Source organism: Maylandia zebra, linkage group LG11, assembly GCF_041146795.1.
Source record: "Maylandia zebra isolate NMK-2024a linkage group LG11, Mzebra_GT3a, whole genome shotgun sequence".
Lineage (NCBI taxonomy): Eukaryota > Metazoa > Chordata > Actinopteri > Cichliformes > Cichlidae > Maylandia > Maylandia zebra.
In genome coordinates, this window is record NC_135177.1 from 24734583 (window position 1) to 24758421 (window position 23839).

The following is a 23839-nucleotide window of genomic DNA, read 5'->3' on the forward strand; positions in this document are numbered from 1 at the left end:
AAGACTGCAGATGGCGGGCTGTTGACTGGCGATGTGGTATAATGATGATGATGTAATGAAATGGGCACCTGTCCTCAGGGTGTGGATGAATTGTGTGTGTGTGTGTGTGTGTGTGGCGTCCGTTGGGAGGTTTTAGGGTTTGTCATGCGGCCCAACATTCCTGTTCACTGAGTCAATGACAGAAACTGAGTTAGACGCCCACCCAACCCCCGCCTCTTTATGTCACCCTCAGCCAACCCTGCATATCGCTGTCAGTAACCCTTTCCACTTTATCACTGCCCAACACTCCCGCAGCCTCTCACCCCCTCACCTCGTCCTCAGATAGCGCCATCGTTGGGTAATCCCTGCCTGGGACCGCGCTATCTGGATCGGTTGATAATGCTGCCGCTGGAGCAGAGCCGGTGCAGATATCTGAGACCTGTCTGTGTTCATTCCATCGCCCTTAGTTTCTTTCTCGCTTTAGTTCTCTCTCTGCAAATGCCCAACAGAAACGGGATCACTGGAGCCCTAAGGAGGTGGCTTTGTGCGAGCTGGAGAGCTGCATGGAAAGACAAAAGGGACTGAAGAAATGGGAAAGGTGTATTCTCAGAGATGACAGGTCACAGTATTTCACAGCGGGTGGCCTCATAAGCTGTGAGCATAAACTTGGAGGTGCATACGGGTATTACTGGCAGTCCGTCTAATGAAGTCACTTGTGACTAGTGAGAGAGGTATTACCGGAATAAGTGACAGTGACATTACGCATTGCATGAACAGTACCAACGGACATTAAAGCAAATAAAAGCAAAGGTAGGAGCGTTACATTTTTCCCCTTCCACTCACTGTCTGTGTGAGTTATGAAGCATAAAGTCCGGAACTTTTCCCAGAAATGACATAACAACATTATGCTCCGTGACCAATGATGACCACTCATGCTCTAATGGAAATATTAAATTTCCCCTGGACATGTGCTCCACACGGAGGAGAATTTTTCTCATATCTTTATCCGGCCTCTGTCTTCCTCTCCTTCTCTATCTCCCTCAACCCTTCCCTTACAGCTCAGTGTCGTTACGCCCTGGGGATGGAGGATGGCACCATCCCAGATTCTGACATCACTGCCTCCAGCGCCTGGTCAGACTCCACAGAGGCCAAACATGGAAGGTGGGAAGTGTGTGTCTGTGTGTCTGTTGTACCTGGAGTTCAAAGGTTACTCTCAAATACCTAAGCACATTTCCACAAACACAAACTTTTGTCTAAAATCTGTAGTTCTTCTTCCGCTTATGCTACAGTCACAACAAAAGTGATCTTTTTGCCTTTTAAATGGTTACTCTGAAGATGGCCGCAGTCAGCTGAGAGAGCAATAAAACAGCAATAAGATGAACTCAATGTGCAGCTGAAGGTGATCAAATCTGTTGCAATCTACAGAGACAGAAATTCACAATACCTGTTTAGATTCAGAGTCGAGCCAGAACCTCAAAGAAAATGCAAAATGGGCATCAGTAACCAGTATACAACCAGTTGGCAACCAGTTGCACTGAGTAACAGTAAGAGACATATTGCAGATGAGTTTCTGACTTGGATTGATTACAGTGTGTTGAATATGTTTGCATTTATGAATTAGATGTAAGTTACTTTCAAACCTTTGCCAGTCTTTCTGATGTTCTGACTGCAATTGTTTGGAGACAGGTTGCCTCCCACCATGCAACCTGTGCAACTGCCTTGTGATTGAAAGCTGGTCGCCACAACCACCTGCAGTCACCAGACATCTACAGACTTTTCCAAGTTGCAAGCAGGTTGCCATCCCGTTTTTAAAGAAGAGTTTTTGAAGAGTTACGCTTGAATTCTGCTTCAGCAAGAAATCCACTTCATGACTTGATGATGTAACCGGAAACCCCTCTAACCCCACGTTGTAACCTCCAATGTCAGTCAGACTCAGTGAGGGCTGCATCGACCCAAGATGAGTTACGTTTCTCTAAAAAGGTGCATGCCGGGTTACGTGGAAAGTTATAACGCAGGGTTAAGAGCGGTTTCTGGTTACGACGGCTGAAAAACAGTTTTCAACAGCAGTGATGTCACCGTGCACCAACACACACACCGTTGGGTTCACATCTGCATCAGAGCAACTAAGTGAAGGTTTCAGGGGATGATAAATTGCTTGCTTTTTGTCCAAGTGCTATACTCTGTTACTATTAGAAAGTTAAAAAATGGCAGATTTACAAGGTTTTTTAGGACGGCAGCAGCGACTCGACTTATTTTGGATGTGTGCTGTACAGTAATTAAATTCAGAAGTTCTTTTCCTATTATTCCTGGCTGTCACCGCTTTGATGTGGTGAGATAATACAGCTCAGACAGCAGACATCACCATGCAGTGAAAGTGTAACAGTGACAAAATGAATACAGACTTGATGTTCGCTGTGACGGATTACGTAACTCGAATAACTTCTCAGAGCGTGCGATTTGATTTTCACACCGTATTGAGATCAAAAAGAACAATTAGACGCCTGGAGAAGTAGGGAAAAATGCTAATGGATGCTTTGAGAGCAGAATGATTAGGGTTGATGTGAGGTGTAATGGATTGACGCACGCAAAACCACAGGTGTGGTGCTTCTAAAATTGGGTTGCTTTTTCTTTCCAAGCCAGCCACGGGAGAAAGCTTCTTATAAAGAAAACATAATCACCTCTTTGAATAGCAGCACCGACTGGGATCTCAGCTGGTTTCTACTTGATAGGGCGGATTTAATAGCCTGGTAGCGCCCGTCTGAATTGCCGCCCACATTTCTGATTTGTTCAGCTAATCGTATACAGAGTCTTTAAGTACAGCAAAATGGTAATTGGGCCCAATTATCAGGCTGCGTTATCATCTCTTTCAGGAGTCAAGATGTCACGCTGGCCACTTGTCATACTCTGTAAAAGAGCTGCTGTTGTATTTAAACTTGCTGAGCAAAATTGAAGCGATCTCTCTTCCACAGGAATGAGATATTCCAGTGCTCATGCCAGGCTGATGTGCTGTCTTATTTTCAGTCTGTTGGCACCGTGCTAAAGTAATTTTTAGCAGGTTTATTAGATTAAGGTGGAAGATGATAGTTTGTGTGTGTCTTCTTAAAACCTACTTGGTAATTAGATCACCACCTTATCTGTCTGGCTGTAAGGTCTGCAACATGTTACCGCCACGTGTAATCTGTGGGATCGTGCATGTGTGTGTTTGGGTTCACTTGCCTCCATCAGCTTGCTGGGTTGGGTCTCTTGGCAGAGCGTCTAACCATGTGGAAATGATTATTAGTGCAGCCTCTTTTTAAGGCACATTAGGGAGATCCAAAAAGAGAGAAAACAGAGAGAGCAGCGGACATGAAGATTAAAAAAAATAAATAAATAAAATAAGTGTGAGGTGGATCGCTGCAATGGCGTGCTGAAAGGTAGGGGGGAAATTAATCTGAAAGCAGGGTTTTTGAGGGAGGGTGGTGTGTGGAGGGAGAGATGCAGAGCTGGTAGGTGATTACTCTTGGCCAGTGGAATACCAGCTTATTGGTTGGAGTGAGAGAGGAAATGATGGAGGGAATGAGTGAGCTGTGAACAATGGGAGACGAATGAAGAGTTGGCTGGTATTTAGGGAGGAATCAAAAGACAGACACACAGTGAGACAGGAGAAAAATGAGTTACTTGGCAGAGCGCTGTTCTGTAATGTTATCCATGCTGGCTGGTGCACGCTAGCTCTCCCTCCTCATCCTCTCTCCATTAGAGGACACTTGGTGGAGCCCTAATGTGTTGATATCATCTTGTGGTTCCCAGCAGCATGATCTCACCCGCTGAGGGGAGAACGGGAGTGATTAAAGTCCAAGCATGGCTGTCAGTGCGACCGAGTTGATCCAGTGATTTGTTTTGGTGGTCTGAGCAGCAGCTTTCATTTTGAGAGAAGCCCCACGGTGGTCAGAGCGCGGTTGTGGCCTGGCGTCTGTTCCAAAGCTCCTCGGTACGAGTCGGAGTCGCACACAGCCAAATTTGTGGTCGTCGTGCGGCTGCTCCGCGGTGCTGCTATGAACTTTTCTTCTCAGGGTTAGGGTTTGGGCTGAGTGAAAACCTTTGGTGCGTGTGTGGTCGTGGCAGGCCTGCGAGCAAAGATTGGTCCTGACGCTCGACACCACACAGATCTTGTTGTGAGGTTTGAAGAATGTGGAGGAGCCGGTAATTTTCACTCTGCTCCTTTCATCTCGTTTCCTCTCTTCATGAGCCGCTTGTGTTCTCTGCTTTTTCCATGAGGTTGGTTAACTAAACTAAACGGAGTGCGCAAAAACATTTCAAGATAAAAACTAGACTTTTGAAAACTGAAACCACATTCTAGACAAATAAACAAACTCTAATGCAAAATACATAAATATATATGCATATAAAAACTATATATAAAAACTGAAACCAACATTTTTAAACACTGAAAGCAGGAAATTCACTCTGGACCCTAAAGTGAAATTAAAAACAGATTCAACATCAACTAAAAATCAATATACAGTAATAACAGGGCTCTGCAGGTTTTCTCAGTCTCTCTGTCTTTAGCCATTTCCAGTTTTTATGCATCTTTCTCTCTTTTTCAGAGAGTGTTGTCATATTTATATGTGAATGTTTGGCTGCTGTAAAATCCAATTTGTGCTGGTGGAGGACTGGACTGTTTGTGCTGAATTCTCACTTGTACCTCTGCACACTGCCGGCACTCGGGGATTTGATGCAGTCTGCCGGTAGTCATGTTTCTATCTGCGTGCGAGTGTTTGCGTGTGGGACTGGGATTTCGTGAGCTTACGATTTGTGTTTTTCGCTTTAAACAACTTGCAGTTTGTTTTCCTTTACTGTTATCTGACATTATCATCTCTCTCTATCTCCGTCTCTTTCTCAGGTTGAGTACTGGAGAGGGGGACGGAGCGTGGTGTCCATTAGGATCCGTGTTCCCCAGCGGATCAGAGTACCTTCAGGTGGGATGCTCATCTTTTTCTGCTCTGATATGCAGGTGCACTTATTGCTCACTACGGCTGCTGGTTTGGTGAAAGGTATTGATTGATATTTAATGATTAACGAGGTCTGAGTGCATTTGTAACCGTTATAAAAGTCTGTTCAATAATTCAGACAGATTTTTACTTTGAGGTGGTTTTACAGAAGCTATAAGGTTTCGTTGGGCATAATAATAAAGTGCAAATATACTGTTTAAACATTTAGGAAAAAAATGTGGAGTCTGCGTTTTCTCCTTGTGCATGTGCGGTTTTTTTTTCTGCTTCCAGGAACTCTGGTTTCCTCCCACAGCTACAAACATGAATGAATGTGAATGCGAAGGTTGCCTTTCTCTCTGTGTTAGTCCCTGTGATGGACTGGTGATTCGTCCGGGCCATACACAGCATCTCACCCATCACAGTTAGGATAGACTCCAAAGGTTAAGAAATCGGGTGGATGGATGTTTGTTACAGTTGTGCAAAAAGTGCAACAAAGATAGGATTTTATTTTACCAGTCGTTGTGTTTGTTACATCTGGGCAGAAGCAGGGTCGCTGTTTTCCTTTTTCTTCTCCTAATGCATGCGTGTGTCACTCCCAGCTTTTAGTAGATACTGAAAGACAGATAAGATCTCTTTATGCTCTTCATGAGTTCTCCTTTCTATCTTTAAAAATCATTGAAATTGCAGTGGTGAAGAAGCTCTTAACTGTAATCTTACAAGAACACATATTTGTCAGTCTAGACCGCGCTAATCATCTTTTCTCTACATCAAGGTCATCGATATCCTCCCAAATCAGCTCTTTGCATTCTGAGCACACACTTTTTAGACTATCGTAAGCATATGAAAATAAGTCCTAAAATATATTGAAATTGAACAATATGAGTAAATGTAGGTGAGTTTGGAAGCATCCCAGTACTTTTAAATCTTGTTGGCATTTCCAGCTTTCTGAGTGACATACGTTATGATCATCTGTCATCTGTAGATTGACCTGCGCAGACTCCACTTCCTGGCTCTGGTCGGCACTCAAGGTCGCCACGCTGATGGGCACGGTCAGGAATTTGCACGCAGTTACCGGCTCCGCTATTCCCGAGATGGAGAGAAATGGATCACCTGGAAGGACCGCTGGGGCCAAGATGTAAGTGGGATTTTTCTCACGTCCTCGCCTTGATTACAAATGAACTGGATCCCTCTGTTTCTGTCACGCCTGGTAAACAAATGGAGCGAAATAACAGTTTGAATGTCATTAAATGAGCAAGTGGGGTGTCAACACAAGAAACATACTGCTGAGGGCGACTCCATTATTGATAGGATACGACTTAATATCCTGGGGCTGTTGAGTATAAATGAAGTGTTAATCACAGCTATCTGTATAATTCATTTGCATTTGATTTACTTATTATTCATTGTGAAGTTGAGCAGTTTGGAACTAAGCCAAGCTTCCGGCTGAACAATGCAACGAATGCATGTGCAGAGTTTATATTCTTTTAAAGCCTCTATTATTGCATCTGTTGAATATTTGATTTGGTGATACATGGTACTCTGTGTTTTGTACCACTCTTACATGGCAGCTTGGGAATTACAAACTCCGACAACAAAATGTTTAAGGAAGGTTACACTGTTTGGCTCTCACTTGCATTTACTATTCTGGACCTTATATTGACACACAACAAATATTGAGAAACTGCAAACCGAAGTAATGTTTTTTGCGTTAATGTGTTTCATCTAAAAACAGCCTGCGGCTCTAACCTCTCAAATCAATCATTCTTTGCACCTTTATGTATTAAAGAAAAAGTTCAGTCGGTTCATTTCAGCTCCTCTTGGATTAACAAATTCAGAAAATGCACTCTGAATAAAATCTGGGCGCCTTAAGGTGTGGATTTATTCAACCTTACAGTTATTAGCAGAGGCGAACAACATGCTGTGTGATTGAATATTTGAACTGCTCTCCCCTAGGTGGTGTCTGGTAATGAGAACACCTATGATGTTGTGCTGAAAGACCTCGGACCTCCCATTGTGGCTCGCATGGTGCGATTCTACCCCCTCGCCGACCGGGTTATGAGCGTTTGTCTTCGGGTGGAGCTCTATGGCTGCCTTTGGAACGGTGAGTGTGTATGAGCGTGGATTTGATGGACAACGTCCCCGATTTTACGAACACTCGTTTTGTCTGTGCTAGGCGATGCGTGCCCTCCAGTTTAGATAAAATATTTCATATGGTGAAGATGGCTTAGCTGGCTGTCGTCCCAGATTTGATCCTGTATCAGATGGTAATGATCACAAGTGTGTGGGTTGTTTTTTTTCCATGCATTCCATACATCGAATTGAGGCATTCAAATTTACAGCCTTTGTGGGATTTGGCCAAATAAAAGAAGCCCCATATTGATGAATGGTGTTGGTCTCCATGTTTGCTGAAGCACAACACTGACTCACTGAGTATTTATGTCTCCTATCCTGCCCCACCCACCTCCCTCAGACGCTCACTGGGTTGTCAGTAAATCACAACTGCCACTGGCACTAAAAGACCAGTTCCCGGTCTGTGTCTTCAGGGACACCATCCCTCTGAAATATGCTTGAATGTGGCTTTCGGCTCTTTTCCCTTTTCGTTTTTCCTACGGGCTGGAGATTATGCAGAATCTACACAATGTAATGCTGCCTCTCTAAAGTCTGATATGGAATGAAATAAAAGGTCAAATTATACATATTTGACCTTTTATTTCATTCCATATCAGATTTTAGAGAGGCAGCACAATGTCACCCCATTATTATTCCTTAGCTTTAACTTTGGACCTGCTTGGCTCTCAAGCACTCGCACACCGGTACCTGCAAATACTCACATCTAAAGACACATGTTTATGTGCAATCAGGGTGTGCTGCACATATGTTATGTGAAGAATTGTTTATTTTGGGTAGCAAAGCACCGGGCTGGAGTCAGCGTTACTGACGTCACCTCTGTTCTCAGGGAGTGGGCTGATTAGGTGTACATTAGAGGCAAGGAGGCTCGAGTTCCGCTGGTGGATGGTGACTGGGCCAAGCAGGCCCGAGAAGCTGGCCTTTTAGTTTGTTTTACTGCTTGAAATCCAGCTGTAGCAGTTCTTCCCTGCAGCTGGGATTTCTGTTGGCTCTGTACATGTTGAACTACTCACAATGAAAACGGGAAAAAAAATGCTTGTTTCAAGGACCTCTCGACTAATATTTCTTCCCGTCTTGCCGTGTTTCAGATGGGTTGAAGGCTTACACAGCTCCAGTGGGTCATGTTATGCAGCTGCCCGGCATGTCTGTGTATCTCAACGACTCCACCTATGATGGGAGCACGGAACAAGGGTAAGACGTACATCTGCTCCGAGCATCTTTTCCATTTTCATTTTTATGCACAAGTATGCTGGATTTCCATAAACGCCTGGATTTCGCTTTAATGGAAATGTGCAGGCATGGCCTCGTTTATAAATCACGGCACTGCAGCGGCAAATGTGAAATATGATCATGACAACAATTCACACCACATTAGTGACACCCAGAAATGTGGGGTGAAGCGCTATCATGATGATATTTGTGACTTCATCAATGGAGTAACAAAAACTGTGCTTATCACATCTGCTAGCTCTGAAGCCAAATCCTCTCATGAGGTTTATCCAGTCGGCCTAATCGAAAGGGAATGACATTATTTTCTTTAGTTGTTCGGGGATTTGAGGCATGTTTCCTGGCCGTGAGGTTTTTGGTAGGGAGCCATGGAGGGGGGGGAAATGGGGGTGGTGTCCACCCTTGCGTGGGCTGTGCGCTTAATGGGGCTGAAATGTTTTGTTAGCCAGTGATGTAGCACTTTTGATGTAATCCAGACGCTCCCGTAGCAAAACGCACGGGCGAGGGCTCATATGGTCGGCAGTGGGGGGAACTGTTTGGGGATCCAGTTCTGTTGCTTAGTGTTTGCTGTTTGCTGAGGTGTGTGTTTGTAGGGGGAAAACGAAGTGGGGTTAAGGTTTGTGTTTGAACTTGTGTTAGTGTGTGTGCATCCTCGTGCACACAGCTTTATTTCTGCTTTAAATGGTAAATGTACGGGTCCTTACAAAGCACTTTCTTTTCTTACTGAGCTCTAAAAGCCACACTCAGACACACAATTGGTGCTTTATTCTGTGCCATTATACACTTTTTCTCTCTCTCTTTTTTCTTTTAACCTCTGGTGCGCACAAAAGCCAATTTGGGGTTCAGTAGCAATGCAATAAGTGCCCGAGGACACTTCAACACTTTGCACTACCTCTTTAGCTACAGCTACCTGTTGCTTGTTTGTGTGCAGGATACAGTTTGGAGGGCTTGGTCAGCTGTGTGACGGTGTCCTGGGAGGAGACGACTTTACAAAGACTAAGGAGTTGAGGGTGTGGCCTGGGTATGACTACCTGGGCTGGAGCCGGGAATCCCTCGGGCAAGGCAGCGTGGATATTGAGTTCCACTTTGAGAAACCACGAGTCTTCCACCACATGCAGGTAGGCACTCGAAGTTGTGCTTGTGTGCAGTAGTGCGTGTATAAATCTGTGCAGGGCGTTGTTACCTCTGCAGATAGTGTAAATCAGAGATGCCGTTGCGGCTAAAAGCGATAGTCAATGGTCTGTGCCTTGGAGGAGATCCACCTTGTAAGAATGATCATCTTTAGAAATCGTCACTCATTTTATCGCAAACCAGTTTTTCATGTGTTGAGATAATCTCATATCAGGTCACATTTCAGTGCATTTCCTGTGTTTTTGTTTTGGGTGAATGGTTAAGAGGACATGGCAGGACTTTGTTCATGGAGATGTGAAACTGCCATAGTAAATGAAAGAAAGAGTCTGTAAATATCATTAAAATCTACATTTTTACAGTTTAAAATTGAACATAGACCTTGACTTATTAAAGAAAATGTGGCATAAATGGTTTCCATTTACTTCCTCCTGCTCTCCCCTGTTTATTCACACGTCCATGTATTAATATTAATTTAAGAAATACTCATTTATTTATGGATTTATTTCTGTATTGTTTTTTTCTTTGCGTGTATTCCCGCTGGTAGAAAACGAATAGCTTTGTTCTGGCTGGTGCAGTTACACTTTGAATAATCCCCCCTTTATAAGCAGAAATGCATAAAGAACGAACACAAAAATAAATACATTTTGGGGAATAAATATGAGGGAAAATACAAAGGAAAAATCATACATGTATAAACAGGGCAATCAGTACCAGGAGGGAAAGGAACACAGGAGCTTATTAAAACTGAGATTTCTCTCTATATATAACAGTTAAATTGATTGGTGCATTTAAGATCATATAAATGTATTTATGTAGTTGATATTTATTTTTTTGGCAGTTAAACCCTCCACAGTTTCCATCCAACAGGAGTCTCTTTGTCTGTGTGATACATTTCAAAGCACGGCTCAGTAAATGGGGCGTCTTTGATGCATATCATCCTTTTCAGCTTAAAATGAAGATCTTTTTTTCTAACTGTCTGCCAAAAAAACCCTCCAAAACAACTTAAGTTGAGAAAACCAGACAGCAGTCGAATCAAACTTTCTTTTTTATGGGCTACAGTCTGAACGTTCGAAGCACCTCGATGCGTCCAGCTTCTCGAAGGCACAAAAATGTTAACTTTTGTTAACTGCTCTGTGTCTGTCTTCCTGTCTTCCTGTGTTATGAACAGGCCATTGACTTGACAAAGAAGTATTTGTAATTAATACATTGTTTTGGTTGATTAATTATCTCATTAGCCCAAAACAATCATGTCCCATTTCTCCATCTGATGAAACTGCTTAGAAATTCCTTTGTCTCCAAGCAGCTCGGGCCCTAAAACGAACTCCATCAGCACCGTTATGTGTCTGTGTGTCTCTCTTTTTAAACAGCACTAAGTTCCTTTATCTGCAGCGTCAGGAAGCAACATTTTTACTGGAATAGCTCTGCAGCCATTTAATTAGTTTGAATGTGCCATTGTTTATGATGGGACAGTGCATCAGTGCTCGTCTCTCTGGGAGCCACCAAATTGCATCACAGTCTGTTTGTGCGTCTGTGCGGCTTTTGGGGTTAGTTTGTGGAGCAATGAGGGGGATAATGGTGTGAAGCAACCCAGTTTGAATTATAACTGTGTTGTCTCATTGGACGCGGACTGGAATGTCGGTTTGGGTGAGAAGCACCATATACATCTCTGTGGATTGAACAGCCTGCATGCCTTAAAAAGGGCACAAGTAATTACTCTAAAATCTCCTGACAGTGACTGAACATTTTTTGAATCTTTATTTTCTTTTTCCACGTGTTTTTCCACAGTTTACCTCTGTTACCTTTTAAAAATCTCTCCCAGCGGTATTCGTGGTGTTTTTCCTACGCTTATCCTGTTTTTCTTGCCTTTTCCCCAGTCGTTTTCATACACTAACCTCAACTGACACGCAGCGTTACACTAGCCTGCCCGAGCGGATATGTCAGACACACAGGTCAAATAAACAAGGAGAGGGAACCTGAACCTGATTCTGGCTTGACTCGTCTCTGAAGACCGCACTTCCTCAAACTGTGTTTAATAAGAGAAATCTGCCCTTTGACATTTTGTCAGCCATAACCTGCACTTCTTACACATTTTCTAAAGTTTCTGTTCTGTTCTTTGGGCCTTTTTGTCCAAGATTTTTGCCCGTGCATGTGGACGTAGACAAATATATCCCTTGATTTCTTAACGTGTGTCTTACATTAAGCTTTTGCAGCTGCATTCCCTGAAGGAGTAGTAAATTTCCTTATTTCTGTTGACTTATCAGAGCTCTACCTCTACCACCAGCTTCCAGTGCATACCCACACACCCCATTCTGTCCCCTTTCCAAACAGAAACACTTGCACGCCGTGTGTGTGTGAGAGAGACTTAACACGTGGATTAGGTTAGAGCAGCTGGCCTTTCAGTGTGTAAGGTTTACAGCTAACCTGTCAGAACAGCTTCTGCTCTCTAAGAGGGGATTTTTTTTTCTGTCTCGTTCTTAATTTTCAGTCTCTTAGATCTATACTTTTGACCTCAATTGACCAACCTCCATCTTCCCCCACATCCTCGTCTCTTCTTGTCAAGCTCCTCTTTCCGCTTCCAGCCACAACGACTCCTCGTATATTAATTCAGCTTTTATGGATTCTTCCGTCTTTGGCCTTTCCCTGCTTGTAAAACAGAGAAGATATATCCTCTATTCTCTTCTCTTCTGTCATACACTTTCTTTTCTTCTACCCTCCTTCTCTCCTCCTGTGTTCTAATTTTGTTAATTTGCAGCCCGGCTCTGCTCTAAGTCGTGCCAAAGCAATTATGGCTCAACAGAAAGAGAATGTGTCATTAATTTTGTGCGTTAATTTAATCTCTTCCTGCCTTTCCGCGGATAATGAATGACAAAGGTCTAAAGGTTTTCCAGATATTTCCATGAGCTATAGGTAGTGAAAAGATTTTGTAACTGATTGCAACTTTTTCTTTCTTTTTTTGCTTCTCTGCACTCACACAATTTTCTCCTTCCTCTAGGTGCACAGTAATAACCGTCACACACAGGGTGTCAGAGTTTTCAGCAAAGTGGAGTGCCTTTTTAAGCCTGGCATCCTCCAGCCATGGTCCTCTCCTGCCCTCACCTTGCCTGTGCCCCTCGAGGATCTAAAAGACCCCTCGTCACGACCCATCTCTCTCCCACTGGGCGGCCGGCCGGCTCAGATCCTCCGCTGCAAATTCTACTTTGCCGACCGTTGGCTGCTCATCAGCGAGATATCTTTCCTCTCTGGTAGGAAACAGAATTGAGTTTGTCCATTTTTTTCATCTGTGAGATGTGTATTTTAGCCACTCTGGCAGGCGGTTATTGCTTCTATAGACGCTAGGCGCTTACATCACACATATCCTAGCAACTTGCACTATCGTGGAAGTCAAGCTGAGATTTAGCTTTGTCTAGGGAAAGGCTAAATATAGATGGCACCAAAACAAAAAGCCAAAAAAATACCGACCTGTGAGAGATTGGATTTTCATCCATGCTACAGCAATCAGCTTTCCTCAGGTGTTCAGTGTAAAATTTAAGTAAAGTGGAGCTGCTGTGGCTTTTAGAGTGAAGCTTTCAGCCTTTTAACTGATCAACATGTTCAGCATTTGAGAGTCCTCTTTTGGACATGAACAGAAAAATCATGCTATTCTCTGAGACATTATCAGTACTTTCCTATTCAGAATTTTAAAAACCCAAAGCAGCCCATCTGTGAACATAATTAGCGTTCGTTCTTTTCTACCTGATCTAAAACACTATTTTTAAAAAAGTGACTATTTTCCCTCCATCTGTTGTCTTCATTATCTGTGTCTAGGTTCCAACAATCAGGCGCAGCATGAAGGCGAACAGAGAAAGATGAGTTTCATGCCTATCTGAGTCAAAGTCGGATAGAGGACTCCTCTGCTCTCAGCTTCAGATTACTGTGACTAATTAAGCTGTCTTTTCTAGTTAAAAACACTGTCAGGTGTAGTTGGATAAGAATCAGCCGAGTTATCTCACCAAACTCAGGTGGCTCAGATCAGTGGACCCAGCAGTGGCCTGACACGTCTTGCTGCTGGACTCGAGCCACACTGGTGATAAATGACCAAATGAGGTTTGGTTCAAACGTCTGACACGTAAAGAAAGGTCGCACAAAGTCTGTAACGGACTTTATTCACAAAACTACCGACAAATGCAGCTGTATGCTGTGTTAGTTAGAGCTGGCTCACATCTGGCATCACAAAGCGGTCGGCCTGGTTGATAACCTGTTACTCAACTATCCACCGGGCTAGCATTGCTGGCTTAGAGGTAATTTCAGAGTCAGATGTTCCTTACACCCTCTAATCACGTATGTCTACAGTCTATCTCTCACATTAGGGGGTCCATATAAACATTCGGCGCTCATTCATTCTGCATTCAGCAGCTGAGAGTATGCTCAGAGCTCCTCTGCTGTCAACTTTCACAAACCGAACTCCTTCCAGCTCCCCGGTCGACTCCTGCATTAACATTTAGTCATACGTGAGCTACAAGACCGAGATGCTGGCTGTGTTGTGCAAACAAAGCAGAGTATGTTATTTGATTACCTGCCGAGGGTTAGTGAGCTAACACAATCAGTCATGCTAATCGATAAGGAAAGGATCAGTTCCCAGTCAAAAACAAGGTAATTAAATCCAATGAAATGAATTGGCTTTCTCTGGAATAACAACCAGCTGTGACCACAGTCACTGTTTCCTCACAGCTGAGGGCTACCAGAAGGTGTGCTGCGTCACACAAAACCCTCTAAACACATAAAACATGATTTATTTTCATTAAATTGACTTCTCCCCCTCCCCTCTGTCTCTTTTTGGTTATTCAGAGCCGTTTGAGGAGGATGTCACAGACACTGATTTATTTCCTCCAAATATTCCCAAGATTCCTGGCACCAAATCATCTTCTCCTCCTCCTGTTAATGTCACCTCCTCTGCTCCCACATCGAGCCGCGGTGCCTTCAATTCCACTACCGGGCCTACTGGTGAGTCCTGCGCTTCCCCTCTATCCCTCTGCTCATCACCCCAACATTTATCTCCCCTCTCACTCTTTCCACTTACCATTCCTTCTCTGTTGTCTCCTTTTATCACCTGCCGTGCTCTTTCATTTACCCCTCCGTGGTCCATGCTGCGCTCTACCACATCTCTAATTCCCCTGATCTCTCTATCATCTCCTATCTCTTATTTTCCAGTTGCCATGAGTGTAAGCATGTTGGCAGTGCATCTGTGTCATGCGTATGAAGCAGATCCAGAGGCATGCAGCGCCAAAGGAGGCACGTGTTTGACTGGCCTCTGTCGTCATCACGAGCTCTGAAATTTCTTTGCCTGAACCTCTGTGCCCGATCCTTATCTAACACAGTGTGTTGTATTTAAAGGAGAAATCAGGCTTAAAATTAAAGGTCAATTGTTTCATTATGGGTTTTTTTTTAATAACTTTAAAGATTGCTGTATCGGAGTAAAAGAAAAAAGGCAGAATTCTGCTTTCCAGGACTTTTTTTCCTCTGCTCATCACTCTCTTCTGAGTCTCCATCACTTTTCTTCTCATGCCTTCCTCCTTTGTCCATCCCTCGCTCCTCCAGAACCCCCCACCACCACCACCACCGCTGTCATGATGGACACCACTGGTAACTGGACGCTTTCAGGTGAGAGGAAAAAAAGAGAAGAGGGGACGATCAGAGGGGTGGGGAAGCTAACTCCATCCACTCTGGCCCTCCTCCAACATCTTAAAACTGTCCCATTGCTCGGTAGAGAGTATGAAGTATAATGGGAGAAGGATTACAGGGGCAGTCTTTGGCACCGGGCTCTCTCCCCTGGGTTTGAAGATATACAGCTGGAGGAGAAAACACTAACCGAGCTATAGTAAAATTTATTTATGTATGAATAACAACTGGGCTTCCTGTGGTCTCACAAACTGCATGTTTTTCGGGAACTGGCTCTAGTCTCCACAGCTAGACAATAACAGGCTTTTTAGAAAGCTGGAAATGGTTTTCTGTGGCGTGTATGCTGCTTTGTCCTCGTTACTGGCTGCGGTTGAAGGGCTTTGTTTGGGTTTATTTATTACCCGCATGGTGTTGAAGTGACAGACAGAAAGGGGCCGTCTTCTGCTCTGACATTGTAATGTATCAATTGGTGGTAAATGTGCGCGCATTAGCGTGGGCGCAGGTGTGTGTTTGTTGATGATATGCATTTATGTGCGCACATCTACGGAAATGCATTATGCACCATATTGCATGAGTTTCTCTGTTGCCTGTAAGAGTTTGTTTATGGGCAAAAGTTTACACTAAACTGTACCGAGGAAACTCTTTCATTCATCTTTCAAATTACACGCCACATTTGACCTTCAAAGGAGAAGAAATAGCTGCTTGATTCTGATTAATAGTTGACTTTAAAGCGCTGCATAAAGCCAAACAGTGTTGACATACTGTTCTCACAGCAGCGGGCTCTGAGAAGCTCTCTGGTATGAGCGGGCATACTAAATGCATTCTCACACAGGCAATCCCTATCAGATGCTTTGTAAGCCTGATGAAACCGCGACCTCAGTGAGAGCGTGACTGTGCCGAAAGAGCAAATCCTCGCAGTCTGACCAGAGCATTAACTCAGACCAGCGTGCGGTCTCTCACAAACACCCACACACGAAGACCCCGGTGTTGCATGGTGATCGATAGACATGACGTCAGACCCGCATGCAACTTTTAGGAAATCAAGGAAACATGCTAACATTTCATCCTCTATTTGCCTTCTCCAGGGCCGGCGTTTGCTGCTGTTACTCCAAGGGCGGGGCTTCCCGTGGCTAAAGACGACAGCAGCAATACAGCCATTCTGATTGGCTGCCTGGTGGGCATCATCCTTCTGCTCCTGGCTGTGATAGTTGTCATTCTTTGGAGGCAGTACTGGAAAAAGTTACTGGGAAAGGTGGGTCCAGACTCGGGTCACATGGCATTCCTTTTTAAACTGGCGCTCATGGAGGATCAGCTCATGAAACATTTTCTTATTTATCCCAAGTGGTTTATATTCATCCGATCTTGGGTTGTATCCAAAGTCAGTCATTCATTCACAGTTCCCCTATTCCCTGTTTTGGGAATTTTATGTAGGTTACTGTGTAGTCAGTTAAACTTTCCAACATGACGATGATACAGGACAAAGGTACACCGTGGAAGAGATACAGAGGTTAATAATGACTAATGATTAAATGCAGAGTGGTGTATAAACATGCAGAAAGTGAAAAGGAAACACTCAGTGCATCATGGGAAGCCCCCAGTAACCCAGGTGTGTTGCAGTATAAGTAAGGGAGGGTTTAGGGTCACCACATCCAGCCCATTTTAAAGTATGTGTGCACTGTGGGATACTTTTAGTGCACGAGTATAGTAATACTTCAAATGAGCAGCTCTACAGAAAAGCCAACTCATTATATACTCATAATGAGCAGTGTGGGCTTTTTCTTCTTAAACATAGTCCTGATTTTATTAGCCGAACTTTTGAAACTTTTGTTTTTTCCCACGCTCGTTCCAGCTAAAACATGTTTGTTTACTTTTGCAGAAAGCCTTGAAAACCTCAAAAATTACGATAATTTTCTAGAGAACCGAAAATGGTAAACGGTAATTTTGCTGTTAACAGATTCAAGGGGAACTACTTTCTGCTGAATAAATGGCTCTAAGCGAGAAATGTGATTAGCCTGAGCTGTTCCTTTTACCCAATTTTAAGTGATTGATGGCATCCTGAGATAACAACTGCCAGTCTTTTGGCAGAGACACTCTGCATTTCCATCTGGATGTGTAGTGGGAATCATTTTACATTTAATGCTAATTATGTAACGATCAGTGCCCGTTTTCACGGTTTGATCACACATCTGCTCCGGAGACTCAGATGGTGCATTTATATTGCCTGAATACTCTGCCCTCCCCAGGCCCAAGGCAGTCTGTCCAGCGATGAGCTGCGGGTTCACCTTTCGGTCCCCTCAGACAACGTGGTCATCAACAACACCCACAGCTACTCGAGTCGCTACCAGCGCATCCACACTTTTCCAGATGACCGAGACCACGACAGAGAGGCAGAAGGGGAGTATCAGGAGCCCAGCGCCCTGCTCCGGCCCCGAGATCACAGAGACAGCACAGGTACCTATTCAGTTATGTAGGATATGGATGGAAATGTTTGATTCATTGAGGGGTTAAAGATTTCTGTTGTAGCTGCTCAATCCAAAGAAATCACTCTTAGTTTTGATTGATGCTAAACATGTGGTGACAAAGATTGATCAGCCACTTGCAGCTGGCTTGGAAACGATGCACTCTTCCACATGTACAGTGTGTAAATTTCTACAATAATGTATGTGGTTTATACGGATTGCTTTGTTGATCATATCAGAAAGCAAACACATTTGGAGACGGGGGGAAAAAATGTGGCATGAATGTCAAGAAAACAATAGTTTTACAACACGTTCCACCATGCTAAAGTAAATCAAACTAAACACCCTGCCAGGGAGAGGGCCTCCATGAAGATGCACAGCACAGAGGGGGCACAAAAGAGCTATTGTTCTGGGAAAAGGGAAGAAAAGCAACAAGGGAGGGGGGAAAAGACGAGTAAAGAAATAAAAGGCATTCCTTTGCTTGCATTGTACCGCAGGAAGTCGGCATGCCATCTTTACTAGGCGCCTGTGTGAATTTGAAATAACACGAGTAACAGAAACATTATTTTATCCACTGGTTCTTGTTATGTTTGATTGTTGCCTGAGTTACGTTAACTTGCCTGTTTTTGCAATGCACTTTTGTTCTGTGCTCCATGTGCCAGCGCAACCCCATCTCATCCCTTTTATTATGATGGATATGCTAACATTGTCATGCTAATCATTGGTATTTTGTTTTGCTGTGTTTGTACTTTGTGCCACTTTCTGTGCGTTGTACGATCCACTTTGTGGTGCCTGTGTATACCCCACCTCGCCCCGTGCATCCTCTTGTGTGTGTGTGTGTGTGTGTGTGTGTGTGTGTGTATGTGTGCACTCCCAGCCTTGCTGTTAAACAACCCAGCCCATTACCTGCTCCTACCAGATCACAGAAAAGGCTCGAGAGCATTAGTCGTCCCCAGCTCCACACAGGCTCGGGAAAAGAGCCTCAATGTGCCCCAGGGTAAGAGACCTCAGACTGGGCCAACAGTCAAGAGGGGCCCCTGCTTCATTACCTACCTATCCATCTGTGACTGAGTCGAGACGGCAGATGTGCTGTCGCAGTCGAGACACAAACATTTCTTCCTACATAGAATTAGTGTATTTTGCATGTGTCTGACCTCTCCACTCATTTCTCATTCACTCACCACTCACATTACTCATTGCTTGTTTGAAGGGATGGTTTGGCTCTTGGGTAATTCTAAAAGTGTTCACTGACTAACAGACTCAGACTTTTTTCTTTTTATAAAGCTTGCAGCGAGCTGAGCCAAGCTGAAAGCATAGCTGTCACACTAGCAGTCATGCTGCTGCTAGATGCACTAAGCAGCATGGCTGTAATGATCAACTGGATGGTCCCCCCCTGTAGTTTGTACCTTTCACTGAGTGACTGAGCAACTCAAAGCTTTTATTTATGAAGAGAAATTAAGTTACTGACCAATTTATTAGGTTTGCACCTTTTTATGCCTTCAGAAGTGCCCTACTGGCACCCAGTGTGGTCTTTTTGCTGTAGCCCATCTGCTTCAAGGTTTAAAATGTTGTGCATTCAGAGATGCTCTTCTCTCTTCATTCTTCATTCAGAGATGCTCCTCGCTTATAACGAGTGGTTATTTGAGTTATTCTTGCCTTCCTATCAGCTTGAAGCAGTCTGGCCAGTCTCCTCTTACCTCTGACTTCAAAAAGGAGTCACTGGATATTTTCTCTCTTCGAGCTCATTCTCTGTAAACCCAGAAATGGTTGTGTGTGAAAATCCCAGCAGATCAGCAGCTTCTGTAATACTCAGACCAGCCACCAGCATCCGTGTCACATTCAAAGTCAGTTAAATCACATTTCTTCCTCATTATGATGCTCTGTTTGAACTTCAGCAGGTCTCTTGACCATCTCTGCATGGCTGAATGCAGTGAGTCACCGTCATGTGATTGATCAAGCGGTGTTGTTTGCTGGTTTGCAAATATTTATGCTCACTGTTGTTAGTGAGCTTGCATTTTTAACTTCATTTTACAGAAAAAGAAAATACATCAGAGGACAAATGTATACAAGACATAAATCACAAGAAGTATTGTGACAAACTTTATCAGACGAATAATTCTAAGCGTCTTACTTCTGAGTAGGTCACAATTTTTGTTGCTGTGTACTAAGTGGTATTAGAGACAAAATTAGAGAAAATGTGAATTATTATTTTCAAAATTTCAAATGACATTTCACAAAAGCAAAGTTTGAATAGAACAATGTGCATTTCTTCTACCTCACCCACTAGTTTCTGTCTTTCTGTTTCTCTACTTGGTGCTTAATTAAATGTCAGCCTACATTGGTCTTCACAATCCACAGCAGAATAAAAATCACAGCATTGTTTTCTTAACTTTACGTCTATCTGTTTTTAATAAATAGAAGCAGCATTATTAAAAACACTGAATTAATAATTAATTACAAGGCTCAGTCCTGGATCGTAATCCTGGCGCCACGTCTGCAGTCGTTCCTGGACTCTTCCACAGTTCCCACCATTGACTTCCACATTTGTGGGTTTGATTGAATCATTAATTATTGGACGGACCGCAATAAAACTAGCCTCGACGGCTAAATGCGGTGATGCCTTCGCTTCACGTCATCTGGTCACAATTTTAATTTGTCTAATAATTTGGTTCATGGCCAAAAATCGGTAAAACTAATCTTGACCAGTCTCGTGTGCACGTTGTGTTTTGCTACCTGTTTAAAATTAACATGTTAGTCCTGCCGCTGTGAGCCTGTTAGCATGCTGCTGTTTGCAATCAATCACAGCTGTACAGAACTGCAACGTGGCTTATTTTAATTTTTACTTAATTGTCATTAATTATTATAAAGTCCAAAATGCTGAATTTAAGCAGTTGTTTAAAACATAATTAATATTCATGGGGCCGTGGGTGCTCAGCTTGAAGCGGACTAAAAAGTCTCTTATCGTTCCCATTATTATTTTAACAAAAATATAACAACTTAGTATTCAAAGGCCACACTCCCCGCAAGTGTTTGACTTTTATGAACTGTTGAAACCTCATGAGAGGAGTTTGTGTTGAATGTAAAGTTACCCCTTGTTAAATTAAATATTTCAGAGCTGTTTAAATTCTATTAGTAAGCGCAGCAGCACATTTTAATTAGGTTTAAATCTAAGCAGAATAGACCGATGCTGTGCAATACATGAAAGGGTTTTGGGGTTTTTTAAGTAAGAAAGTTTAGCCTTCAGTCAGGAGCGTGTCACTGATTTTGACAGCACCTTCACGCCTTTCACGTCACAGACCTCCGTGATTTATTTCTTATGGGGGTGATTCAGTGTGTCTGCTTAAGCAAAAGTCTCCCCTGCCATCACTGCATTGTGTGAATGAGCATGCCAGACACAACCGCAGTGAGAAACGAGCTCACAAATTTGTGATTGCTGATGACTCTTAATAAATTAAGACGATCTAGAGATCCCCAGTGTGCGCTGGAATTTCTGTTGGATGACAGTTTCTGAGTTATTCTTCCTTTAGCTCAGCGTCCAGGCAGATGAATGACTGCACAGCTGTGTGGGCCCATCATTTGCTCATTTACAACGGTGAATTTGTGAGGTCAAAACACCTTTTGTGTGTGATTTCACTCAGTTTGCCTGTTTTACTCTTCTAGTAGATGTGCTGAACGTTATTGAACAAGTCTCAAATGATCCAATCCATCCCTTCACAACAATAATTCCCAAACTGTTTAGAGACAGCTCTGTTTTTAAAATGTATTTGATTACACATTTCTTCTCTCACAGTAGTTTCTCAGTCTCATCCAGCCTCTCTGCATCTTCCTCCTCTCTTCAGCTTGTGGTCTGGACTTTGACATGGAGAAAGGTTTCCCCCCAGCACAGGATGAGCCTCCTCCCTACCCCGGGTCCCCTCCTTACCCTTCTCTCTCTCCGCCCGTGTCTCCCCCGATGCCCCCCAGCGTCCCCCACTATGCCGAGGCAGACATCGTGAGCTTGCAAGGTGTCAGTGGCAACAACACCTACGCTGTTCCGGCCTTGGCCTCTTCAAGCCCCGGAGCTGATGCTGCCCCGCTTCCAGAGCTGCCGCGCCAGTGTCTCATCTTCAAGGAGAAGCTCGGGGAGGGGCAGTTTGGAGAGGTGAGAAATGAGATGAAAAGTAACTCCAGTGGGTAGAAGGGTGAGTGTGCTTTAACAGTGCCTGCCTTTTTCATTTTTTGGGTGAAAGGTACACCTGTGTGAAATCGAGAGCCCTCAGGACCTTCCTACACTGGAGTTCCCCTTCAATGTGAGAAAAGGTCGCCCCCTTCTGGTAGCTGTGAAGATACTGCGCCCAGACGCCTCCAAGAACGCCAGGTCTGTAGCATCATATGTGCCTCAGCCTGGACTCTGGCTTCAGTGTGATTCACAATTGTTCTTTCTGTTATCCCACCCTAACTTGTCTTTCACGCTTCCTCCTGAGGTCCTTGAACCTAATAAGTTTCTTAATTATCAAGGAGTATTTAGTGGTCATTTGAAAACAAATCATTGGATATTCTCAGGTTCTCTGTTTTATTTGAAGTGTTAACCTTTAGTAGAAGTTTGTTGCCATTTTTGTAAAGCAAACCTTGTTTTCATGTACAAATCACTCACAAGCCACTCGCTGGTGACAGCGAGCTGATTACTGCCTCTACAATAAATGCCTGCTTCTCTCTCTGATCTCTGTGGATCAAAAGTTAATTAAGAGAATTCAACTGCTTATTTGATGCCTATCACTGTGCAGACATCTCTCCCTGTCTGTGACCTCTAATGACATGTTTCTGTCTTGGAACTAATTGTAGGTTTTTTTTGGCCATATGTGCACAAACTAGATGAGGTTTCTGGGTGTCTGTAGACTTGTAGGTGTTTGACTCCCTTCACCTGCTGCTTCTTTACTCCGGCTCTCCCGGAGTTTTGCTCTGAGCAGATTAAATCAGCACGTGTGAGCTTATGTTCAGGGAACATCTTCCCACAGATTTATATTTGAGGTTAGTGAGAGCCAGAGCTACACAAACATATTGAGCAGCAAAAACAAATCAATGAAGTGAAAAGTGTGGAAAGCCACAAGGAGCTGCAGGCTGGAGGTGTTGATTATTGACCACAGGGGGTCGGCAACCTCCTCACTTTACCCAGAGTTAACATTAAACATGTTGTTTGATAAATATTTAAGTATGCTTTTTTTTTTTTTTTTTTTTTAACAGTAAGCCTGAGAAGGAATTGTTTCTCTTTTTTTTTTTTTTTTATCTCTGATGTAACAACTTCTTCTCACCTCGACAGGAACGACTTCCTGAAAGAGGTGAAGATCCTGTCTCGCTTGAAGGACCCGAACATAATCAGGCTGCTGGGAGTGTGTGTGAGCAGTGATCCGCTCTGCATGGTCACCGAATACATGGAGTGTGGAGACTTGAACCAGTATTTGTCCCAACGAGTGCTTCTGGACAAAACTGGACCTTCACACAATACGCCAACCATCAGGTAGGACATGCGAACAAATGTACACACATACTTAAAAGCACACACAGACGCACACAAAGCAACAGTTTTTATTTTCTTCCATCTGTAATTTCCTCCCTCCAGTTACCCAGCGCTCATTTCCATGGCCAGCCAGATTGCGTCAGGAATGAAGTTCCTCTCCTCGCTTAACTTCGTGCACCGAGATCTGGCCACACGTAACTGTCTGGTTGGGGGTGAGAGGGGCGAGAGCGGAGAGGACCAAGGCGGTGAGCGTCACATCAAGATCGCAGACTTCGGCATGAGCAGGAACTTGTACGCTGGAGACTACTACAGGATCCAGGGCAGGGCCGTGCTGCCAATACGCTGGATGGCCTGGGAGTGCATACTCATGGTGAGAGCACAGGAATGTTGTCTTTATATTGGATTAATTAACAAACGTGGAGATGACTGTTCTTTTTATGCAGTTTCTTAGACCACATTTGACTGCAGTGGTTCACAGTTTGACTTGCAGTTATGGGGCTTCAGTTTCCTAATGTTTCCTATATGCATCATACACATGCAGTCATGTGGCGGCAAGTGAATCATATTAGATTCAGGAATTTTTGAGGCCTCGACATCATCAGTGTACATGGGGTTTTTCCCCCCTGAATTTATACAATCAAACACATGCAGTGCTACAGTGAGATACATTAAAACTTATATATGGAAACTGATATTTAATTTATTCATCAGAGCGTTCAATATAAATTCAAGAAATTCGAATTTTCTGGCTTTTTGGGTTAAATTAACTTAATGATGATAACAGGCCGGTTTTTCGAGGC

The 23839-nt window shown here is 43.6% G+C and overlaps 1 protein-coding gene across 5 annotated transcripts in view; it reads left to right on the plus strand.

The window, feature by feature from the left end:
* The window catches only part of ddr1 (discoidin domain receptor tyrosine kinase 1), a 54711-nt gene that overhangs the window by 25589 nt on the left and 5283 nt on the right, over window positions 1-23839 (plus strand). For 2 of the 5 annotated variants that reach the window (XM_004550849.5, XM_004550847.5), the window contains exons 3-18: window positions 1038-1140; window positions 4859-4934; window positions 5929-6081; window positions 6900-7047; window positions 8162-8264; window positions 9232-9418; window positions 12424-12673; window positions 14256-14411; window positions 15006-15068; window positions 16172-16338; window positions 17330-17537; window positions 18423-18542; window positions 21385-21686; window positions 21775-21902; window positions 22842-23039; window positions 23142-23409. In XM_004550849.5, coding sequence (XP_004550906.3) covers window positions 1038-1140; window positions 4859-4934; window positions 5929-6081; window positions 6900-7047; window positions 8162-8264; window positions 9232-9418; window positions 12424-12673; window positions 14256-14411; window positions 15006-15068; window positions 16172-16338; window positions 17330-17537; window positions 18423-18542; window positions 21385-21686; window positions 21775-21902; window positions 22842-23039; window positions 23142-23409 — 2630 coding nt within the window. The remainder of the gene's footprint in view (window positions 1-1037; window positions 1141-4858; window positions 4935-5928; window positions 6082-6899; window positions 7048-8161; window positions 8265-9231; window positions 9419-12423; window positions 12674-14255; window positions 14412-15005; window positions 15069-16171; window positions 16339-17329; window positions 17538-18422; window positions 18543-21384; window positions 21687-21774; window positions 21903-22841; window positions 23040-23141; window positions 23410-23839) is intronic. The other 3 variants (XM_004550848.5, XM_004550851.6, XM_004550850.5) reach the window with 3 other exon arrangements.